Genomic DNA, 10463 nt, shown 5'->3' with positions numbered 1-10463 from the left:
TGAAGGATCCTTGAAAAGCAGCAGATTCATCACACTTTCGCCTCCCTGTGAAATCAAACGTCTTCAAACCAAACTGTGTCCCATTTACCCCGATTGTCAGATATGGCTGACATCCAGCAAGGGAAAAATTACCTGCCTGTGACAGCAAAGGCAGACACGTATACATTTCAAAGTCTCTAAAGACTACACAAAGAAAAAATGCCAAACTGCTTATGTTTTCCTGGGTTTTTTCTAACTGCCGCTAGCCGAAATGATAGCTTTCTCAGAAGAGAAAAAGCTACATCAGTTTCTGAAAGGACGAAGGAAAATTTAGGGAATGAAATTAAAAAGAGGGAATATAATCAAAAAGATCCTGCCACAGAGAAGAATAAGCTCAGTGCTGAACATGAAGGGGCATGGAAGTATGGACGGGGCAGCTGACAGAGGCAGAGAGAAAAAACACCCAAGTGAAAATGCACGTTTAGAAAGCGCCCCTGAAGATCAGGTATTTCTCTAAATTAACAGCTGTATTCAGCACCAACATCAGCTGGTGCTGAAGCAGTGACCATGCCTGATCCTGGCCTAAACGGAAGCTCAGAGTCCCAGCCTGTTGTTACAAATCCAGGCTCCTATGTCCCCGTGCAGAACCACCCCTGCTGCACCACACAGCCCAAAAGTCACACGGCAAACAGCTGAAAACAAAAGATACAGACCTTTAGGACATCTACAGCTACACGCACCAGTTTATAGTTTGTTGCGGAGTCTGGTACAGGTTTTCCTTCTCCAAGGTGTTGTTTCTGGTCTTGTCTCACTACCAGCTTTACCCAGGGCAGACTCCTGGCTGGACTCAGGCAAATCCTGGGCCAAAGCTGCTGGCTTAAAAGTTTTGCTTTAGGAATAACACATTTTTCACTAGAGGCAGATACCTAAAGTGGAGTCAGGTCCTTCAGAAGGCTGGAGAGCGATCCAGACAGAGCGGCTCTTCTCTGCTCGCCTGGAAGTTCATGGCACTACAAAGCATCCCAGATGATAGATATTTCCTCCTTATGCAGCGACAACAAGCAACATGTCAGTGAAAGAGGATGATCTAAGGTGCACTATATATACAATTTCCATGTGCTCCAAGAAAACACCATGTAGGGAAGTACAGGCATCTCAAACATAGCAAACATCTGTGGTTGCCAAAAACATGTCCCTAATCTTCCCATCACTGCTTGAAAACAACCCCACAAGACAGATCCTGCATCTACATCCAAAAGGAAGGACTAATGTTTGGTGACTTTTTCCCTTTGGCCCAATTGATAAAATAACCAGCACTGCAAGCAAAGCAGGACAGACACCATTGAAGAGTGGAGGTGTCTGTCTGTTCCATAAGGACACCTGACAAGAAATTCCACGTACAACACTGTTTATAGTTACAGAAACTTCTTTCCCAGAAAATAATTCGGTACTGAATTTGGATCTGAAAATGTCACGTTTCTGCAGGTGCAGATTCCTGAAAACAATGCCTTATCTTCTCACACTTGAAACGGGATTTTTTGCAGCCATAACTTCTATTTTTGAACAGATTCTGTCACTATACACTTAACTGTATTGCAGCGATACCAGCAGGTCCTGCCGTGTTTGCCATTCCACCGGCATACACCAAATCACAGCCCCTGCAGTTCTCCTGCCAGTGATGGATCCTGCTGGAGCCACAAAACAGAGAAGAGATCCAAATAAGAAGTGATTTATTTCACCTATGACTATTCATTTCTTAACCCACAGTGGATGAGCAGAAGGCACCTGAATAACGGCACTAATGACCAGTGAGAAGTACAAAGGTTACTGCCTCATCGATTTTTCCTCATGTTGTTGAGAATAGTCCCCTACAAGGCTTAACTGCACAAACTTGGTTGCACTGAATTATAACGTCCAAAGACAAAATCTCTTCTATCTAAAAGGAATGGAAAGATGGATGGCAGAGAAACGGAAGGAGAAGTCTGAGTGCTTTATTGACCCAACTGACATCCTATGAATGGTAAGCGATAAAAATTTATTCAGAATTATAGAAGTTCTTACCTACCCTTCTCACTGCGTCCCAAATGGTTAATGCCACAGAAAAATGCAAAATTCCCTTAAAAAGCGTATTTAAAAATCTTGCAATTTTATTTGCATATAAAGGCCGCTAGATGTAATATCACAATAAATTTAAAGAAACAACTGCTTTTCTAAATTCCATTAATAAGGTAACATAAAACAGAACAAAGCTCAATAGCATTTACAGTGGCAGAACAGAAATAACTATCTGCAACGATATTTTGTGCTAGCGAGATTGCATTTACACACAGTGCAAAATAAGAAAAAGGAAATAAAAAAGACAAGAACATTTAAATATAAAGGACAACTAAGCCTTATTTTAGTTAGGCTTGATTGTATCCATTTGAGTCTATACATGCCTGAACTACGACAAAGATTTAACTCGGGCTCTTGAAGGCCTTGAGCACTTGGAAAATGTGTCACATCCTTCATAATTTAGATGTGCTGTACAGCATAATTTTGCAGATGCTATACTGGCAATATTAAATCCTAGCTTAGTTATAATGCACAAAAAATACATATATATATAAATTCATATTTAAAAGGAGTCCGCATTTACATTTTTTTTTTTTTACTGCATGAAATACCTGCTTCTTTGCAGCTTTCACCCCCAGTCTTTTAAAGCTAAAATAATTTAAAAACAAACAATAAAAGGTAGATAACACATACAGGCCGTGGCCATATCAGTCTTTAACGTATAAAGGAGGGAGGGACAAACAACTGAGAAGTCTATTCCCCCCTTGCTGCATTCTACTGTAAATAGAAACAAGTTTCAGCACATGCGCATGTATCAAGAGGTAAATGGACCCCAAAATATTGTTTGTGCGACTAAAAACAATGGATATAAATGGAGATGAAAAGCTAACTTTTAGACTTAGGGAGAAAAAATAAAAGACACTTAAAAAAACCCCGACAATAACATAAGTTGTGCAAATTTGGGTGTTTTTAAATGCTGCCTACTTTTAGCTTATAATATAATATTAAAATAAGGTCTCTCACTTATTAAAAGAAAGCTTGGCTGTCCTTTTGAGAACACTATAACAATTTACAATGGCAAATTTATTGGAAAACGAAATTCATTTTACAATTTCACGATGGTTTATCAATTTCATATGAATGCTGCATTTCCAAAAAGCACAACCTCTAACTTTTCTTCTTGTTTGTTTTGTACCAGCAATTGAAACCAAAACAAACAAAAAACCCCCCAAACCCACCGTAAAACAAAAACTCCGTGGTTCCCCCAAATTCTCCCCAAACCCCACCCCCCCCAATTGAGAAACAAACATGTAACAGAATGTAAGATTTATAATTAGAAAATGGCAGTTTATAGACCTTCCCCAGTTCCAAATGTGCAGTAGTGCTTCATGATCCTTGAGGGGTTGGAAGGTCAAATATAATGGGAGGGTTGGTTGGTTGAAAGCTGACTGTACACGTCGAGGCGTTGATGTACGTGGTGTAACCGTCTGTCATGATGCCGTAACCTGCAGGGAGAACGTGTCACACTTACTGTAATGTAAAGAAACGATCCTGCCCGTGGGCAGCTGCACCGAAAGCTTGTTGTGGGATCAACGCTTTGGGAGTAAAATTAAATTAATCCCTTCAAAATGATACGAGCTTTTGAAAGCTGCCACAAAGGCTTGATTGAAAAAATACAATGTAGTGTATCGGAAATAAGAACTCACGCTTTTGTTTTATGTACAAACTTCTTCCCCCCCGGGGAAAATCCTCTGTTGCAATTGGATACAGCAGAAACCCACAAAGACCAACCAAACATTTTCCCCGGGGAAAATCCTCTGTTGCAATTGGATACAGCAGAAACCCACAAAACCAAACACGTACTTTTTCTAATTACTTAATTAGTGAGCTGCAATTTACATGCCTGTAAATTCTGTCATAAGAAAAAGACCAGATTTGACACGAGGAAGAAATGTGTTATGCTGAGGGTGGTGGGAGCCTGGCCCAGGTTGGCCAGAGAGGTGGTGGATGCCCCATCCCTGGAGACATCCCAGGCCAGGCTGGACGGGGCTCTGAGCAACCTGAGCTGGTGAAGATGTCCCTGCTCATGGCAGGGGTGGCACTGGGTGAGCTTTGAAGGTCCCTTCAACCCAAACCATTCAATCATTTAGAAGTAACTTTGGTCGCACCTACAAAAACCCCTCTCTGGGCAATGAACCCAGTGAGCTTCACTCATGCTGGCCCTTTTTGTCCAGTTCCTCATCGCTGGGCTGCCAAACTGGTGTTCACATGGGCTTGCGAAACCTCATTGGCATGCTAAAAATACACACACACACATATTTACTTTATATCTATATATATATACATGTGTTATCTACCAGTGAAAATCATGACTGAGGAAAGGAATCTCCTGCTATAAACACAACCAAGCACTGGAGGTCAATGGATGATCCTCAGCTTAACCAGAAAATGGAGGTGAAGGTGAAACATGTGACTGCTTTTCATTACGAAGGGATCTTAATAACTCGTTCCCAAATAAAAAGGCAAGAAACAGTGAATATTAATCACAGGGTTTTCAGCATGCCAAGGACTTGACTCCTCAACACTATGGCACCAGTTTCAGGATGCTGAAGACTGTCCTCTACCTTCTAAACATCTGGCCAGCAACGCAAATGAATAGGACATAACAGAGGGTTGTGCACTCCAGTGATTTTAGGGCAAGTGGAACAAACTATAGCAACCCATTAATAGAGTCACATCTGAGCCTTCATGCAGCAAACATGATGTGAGAAAAGGGATGACAAAAAAATTACAGAGATACCGAGAAGGCAGAAGTTCTGCTCTTGCAGAAATTCTCTCAATGATCAGGAGACAGGGGCTCCAGTTCCACCAGTGCAAAAGGTGAGAGAAAGCTTTGCCGTTGTTTCCAGCTGACATCCACAGAATGCTAACAAAGCAGCTAGAAAAAAATCTCGGAAGGACTTGGCACCAAATGTATTTAAAAAAAAAAATCAGAGCTTCATGGAGGAAGAGAACTTCCCATCGCTAACCCGCAGGGGAATGATGTTTTCCTTTTAAACCATTATGATATAGTACAGATCACTGCTGTCTGAAAGCTAAGATAAATACAGCTACCCACGGTGTCTATCAGAAAGAGTAATCACTTCAGAATTGCTGCACTGTCCGCCTGTATTACTTTATTTATTTAGACTGGCAATTTTGATTTAGATCATCTCATGGTGGGAAAAACCTTGTTGGCAGTTGTTCTTGCTTATCAACCAGGAAAAAAAACTGCATCACCAAAATGTGTGTAGAGCCGCCGTTTAATGGAATGCGGTGCGTGTTCACCTCAGCTGGAGCTGGATGAGAAATAATTGCAGAGTTGATCACGCTCCTAACGCTTGGTTATTTCTTTCTGTACTGAAACAAGCTGTTCTCATGTCTCCTGATTAAGTACTAAACAGGATTTAAACTTTTTTTGTTGGCATTCTTGTAAGAATATATTTGAACACTCACTTTGAATATGTGCAACCACCTTTCCTGTGAGATTTAGATGAGAGGTGCTGCATGTGGTTCCTCAGTGCTTTTCTCATCATAATGATCCTGTATAGTAAAATACCTTCCTCTCCCACTACTTAACACTATTACAACTAAAAGTTTCATCATCCAATGTGCCTACAAATGCTGTAGACTATTTACATGTTTTGCCATATTTGCTTAATATGCAAGGATTAATATTTATACAAAATATCCAATCTTTTCCTGTGTGCATAAAAAGACTGCTATTCATGCCACTATACTTAAGGTCATGTCAATATTTCCATTGTAAACTCTTCATTTACAGGGACCAGGCAAAAACCTCATTGCATGAAGTCACAAGGGCTTCAAAAAACCAACACCACTAGTTGAGAAAGCTGTCCTTTTATTATTTTTCTTTTATGAAGTCCTCCAAATCTTTAAGCCTATGGAGAACCTAATTAGAGTCAATGGAGAAACCTCCAGGGGAGACAATATAAAGCATTTAATGTGGAATTTTGAGTTCTAGGGTCACAAAGTCTTACACTCTCTCTCAGGCAGAACTCCCAGTGTTTGTCTCTTAGCCACATGAAAGCTACAAAATTGTATTAAATATTTAAGTATCTCCAAAACGGATTTAATCTCTCTGTCTCTTCTACCGCCACGAACTGAGCTTATTGTTTCCAAAGCTTCACACTCTGCCTGCTCTGGTACTGACAGTGGGGAAATATCTCTTCTAAAAGATGAGACCGCTGGAAGGTTACATACACAGTGTGCACTGTATATTACAGGATGCTTTTAGAAATGTATGCAAAATGAGTTCTGGCAGTCTCTCCACCTGATGTCTGACTCAAGATGCCCTCCTTTCTCATTTTATGGGAGGTAAGCTGAGACAGTAAGTTGTCTTAGATTTTTTTCTTTTCTAGCACTTTTCTTGGCTCCTGTGCTTGGAATAATGGGGATGATTTTCATTTTTGGCATGCAAGTGTGGGGAATCTCATCTGTTTCTCTACCCAAGTTTGTCAAAATTTGAATTGCTTTCAAATAACCTGTATAGAACGACCTTTGCACAGTGAAAGATGTAGGTGGATAATGTAGCACATGCTCCTGAAACAGTCTTTTTTAATTCTGGCATAAATTTACAAAGTGCTGTTGCGTGCAATTGCTCCCCTCAAATCTCTACCTACTTTAGTCCGACATGCTCTTATCCATCCTTTGCAACACACCATCGAAAGGCGCTTCTCTGAAACCAGCCTGAGCTGGAAGAGGGGAGCAGCTGCTCCTTACCTTCATGAATCCCACCAAACACATGGAGTTTGGGCCGTACTCGCCTCTGCACCGTGTTCAACAGTTCCACACAACCCACTCTCTGCAGCTCCTTTGGAACCCAGTCTCGAAAACCTGAAGGCAAAACGCAATCAATACGGTTAATTTTCGCTATTCAGGTAAGGTTTCACGTAGTCTTTCAGGAAGTCATAAATCACGGAAGGTTTATTACATTATCTCTAGTCGTAACCTCCCCATTAAAGCACACAACGGCTTTTAAGAAATGTTTCACTGTCACTTTGTCTTCCTTAAAATTTCCTTCCTCATCCGCATTAATATTTTTCTGGATGTGATTTGGTTTTTTAAACTATGGGTTTAAACTCATCTTCCACCTTGAAACCCTGGGACATTTATTCCCGGCACTGCTGCCGATTTTTCTTCCCTTTCCCCTTGCCCTTAAAGCAGCCGGCTTCCCACAATCACTCCAGAAACAAAACATCTCAGGAACACCAGCTTATATATGATTTGATACCTCTGTCAGCCCAAAGATTTAAAATACAGTCTCCCACAAACTGCCACGGTCTGCAAATGTCAGCTTACTTCTGAGTCTCTGGTCACCAACAAGCAATGTAGATAAATAGCTTTCAACAAGCTGGTGCTAATTGACTATGTTGCCAGTCAGTCCTACAGAAAATATGGGAAAATGCACAAAACTTGACATCAGTTATTAGAGGAGTCGGCTGCCTGGACTAGCACTGATAAGGATCAGCAGGCAAGATGAATGAGGAGGAGTAAATGGGAAATCAGGAGCCACATCCAACTGCAGCACCGTCCTACCGACTTTAAAGTAATTACACCCTGTGCCAAGTTTATCCCAGGTGGTAAAAACATATTGTGACATGAACTTGACCGAATTTTGGAGAAAACAAGAGAGTCCAGTTACGGTTCTACATCCGCTAATATTTACCTAATCTTAAAAGCAGTATTTTGTCAATATTACCATGCAGGCTGAGAGCTAGACCCCCTCCTTTTAGGCATAGTAGTATCACCTAATATGTGTCTGCAGTTAAAATACAGCGACAACCTTTTGAAACTGAACTTCATTCTCCCCATCAAAACCAAAATTTAAGTACGTTTATTCAATTAAAGCACTCATTAGTGTCTGCAGCGTCACAGTATTACTATATGAACCCAATTCAGAGCAGATGGATTAGCAGCCCATTTAGAACTGCACCCATGAAACATTATAACCACGCTCGTGGGGTTTTTTGCTTCTTTGGGAAAAAGAAGCAGATTAAAAGAATGCTGTTCAAAAGTGTTGTTTTTCAATATCTGGTGCACTTCGCTGTCAGGGGATGGTGCATCTCTGCTTTTTTAACACAGCATGCTGGTCGCTCTAGTAAGATTAAAGAGAATCTGCAGATCCTCATATAACATTCTCCAAGTAGTACGAAAAGAGTAACTAGGATATAAAAGGAGTGGTAAGTACATTGCTGGTCAAAAACTTTCTGTATTTCCCCTGCCCCGCTTAGATTGCTGGCTCTTAATTGTGATACGAAACATAAACATGCACGAATTCCTGGCTCCGCGGTCACAGAGAAGCTCTACGAGAGCACTGAGCCAGCCCGGCAGCACCTAAATGCTGGGTTATCATGGCACCTTGCAATTCTGAGACGTTTTTATTGATTTTATATTCACTAGTACCCCAAAAGTCGGTGATTTCATGTGATCATGTGTTGATGCGACCCTTTGGATTTCAAGAGCTTACCAAAATCCTGAAAATTCCCAGTCTACTAACAGTAATGAGGAGAAGATTGACACTTTCTTATCCCCATAAACCATATTTATAAAAGGTTGATGTTTAGTTGTTGCAAAACCAACTGAAATATTTAAAATATGGCCCTAGACTGTTTGCCACACTGTGCCTTAGTATCACATACAGTTTACTGCTTTTCTCTATCTTGTGGGGAACAGGGCAGGGAAAACATAGTAGGAATTTTCAAATGGTTTTAGTGTGGGCTTCAGTAACTTTAGATATGCCAAAACTGAGCGCTCCTGCCTCTGCTGAATGATCCTGGTAGTGTCTTTTTGAGACCATCAGAACTTAGTTTAGAACTTAAAGTTGAGAATTGAAATGGTAGCCAGTGAATTGCTCACATTTACGAAGCAAGCAAAATTTAACTAAATGAAAAACTGCAACTAATTAATGAACAAACAAGTTATGTGTTCATATACTTGTGCTCATCTGACATTAGTTCGAGTAAGGAATAACTAACTGAGAACAATTTTGACCCTTCACAAATTTGTTACAAGCCAATTAATATCCTTAAAAATACTGTTACATATGCTGTTTCCAAGAAAATTATCAAGGCGAATATGTGACCACACACCCCTGAGTGCACACTCTAAAACCTTAAGAAAACATGTCACTATAGCGGGAAAATGTTTTAAAAAGTTTTAGTCAATGTCTGAAAAAATCATATGAGATTGGAAACTGTTTGTCAGTTGAATACTGTGCTTAAATAAAATGCAGAACTCTAATGCCTATGGAATGAGATATTTGATCTTCCTTTGCTTGAGCTAAAGAAAAAAAATGTAACTTTTATTTAAAAATACCAGGAAGCTCAACATATCTGCTAATCCCAATCATCACTTTACGATTCTTCCGTAAGTTTGAGTTAGGCTGCAATTACAGTATAGATTATAGCATTATTAATTTTGCTTAGTTTAAAAGTAAAATTCTCATGCAAAAAATCACACGCAGCTTTTGTTTCACTTACCAAGGGGAGGTCCATGTGTCATTAGTATATCAATTCCCTCAGGAATAAGGTTCCACTTGTCTAGCAAAGACTGACCTCTGGGTAGGTTAAAGCCCCATCCATTAAACCACGGTGTCCTTTGGGGGAAAATAAGATTAACTGCATCAGTGTAAAAGAAAAATCCCTTCCCTTCTCCAATTTTTCTGAATTAAAATACTTTCCGTGCTTCAGAGATTACTTGCAGACAGCCTTGTTGAAGAGGATGCCTCTAAACCAAACTGGTTTGGATATACACATATATGTTTGAGTTTAGGTTAATAGTCTCTGCTCTTTCAAGAGTATTCAGCCCTGGGGTGTTTATCCAACAGAGAGAAAGGAAAAAGTCTAAGACTAAAACTTTTTTCCAAAGTTTGGGGATGTTCAGACATAAGAATTCCTGCCTCATGTTACCTACCAAAACAGACAAAATTCTCTTAAGTTTTTTGGAGGCAAGAGACAATTTCTGGCAGCACAAGGCAGCCGGTGGGCTACAGGCCAGCAGTAAAGCTGTACCATGCTGTTATACACAACTCAAACTTGCTCCTTCTTAGCACTTGTAATATCAGAACACTGTCACGTAACTTGGCTTTGAATCCCCAAGCCTCCTAGAGGTCACGATCAAACAATATTTAGTGTCGCAATGACTTTTTAAAGCGACCTTATACTTTAAAACCCATTTAGTATTTCTTAAGGAAAACTGAGATCCTCGGTCTCCTTCACCGTTGCATCTTGTTCTGAAACACCAGCTTATCCACCAACCCAAGCACATGGTGATGGACAGTGGACCTCCTAGGGGTAGTTTTTCAATGTATAACACCCAAACTGAATCATTATGATGCAGGTATATTATAATAAACCTTTCCTTAACAG

General features: G+C 40.2%; 1 protein-coding gene across 3 annotated transcripts in view; it reads right to left on the bottom strand.

The window, feature by feature from the left end:
- Positions 1-3330: 3330 nt before the first annotated feature.
- Positions 3331-10463, bottom strand: part of MPPED2 (metallophosphoesterase domain containing 2) — a 107453-nt gene continuing 100320 nt past the window's right edge. For all 3 annotated transcript variants that reach the window (XM_082057894.1, XM_082057896.1, XM_082057895.1), the window contains exons 5-7: positions 9576-9691; positions 6817-6930; positions 3331-3539 (exon numbers count right to left, since the gene is read on the bottom strand). In XM_082057894.1, the coding sequence (XP_081914020.1) occupies positions 3421-3539; positions 6817-6930; positions 9576-9691 (349 nt within the window). In that variant the 3' untranslated portion in view covers positions 3331-3420. The remainder of the gene's footprint in view (positions 3540-6816; positions 6931-9575; positions 9692-10463) is intronic.

The sequence above is a fragment of the Streptopelia decaocto genome, assembly GCF_964273445.1.
Source record: "Streptopelia decaocto genome assembly, chromosome: 7".
Lineage (NCBI taxonomy): Eukaryota > Metazoa > Chordata > Aves > Columbiformes > Columbidae > Streptopelia > Streptopelia decaocto.
The sequence above is the reverse complement of the archived record's forward strand: the minus strand, read 5'-3'. Positions and strand labels throughout refer to the sequence as shown.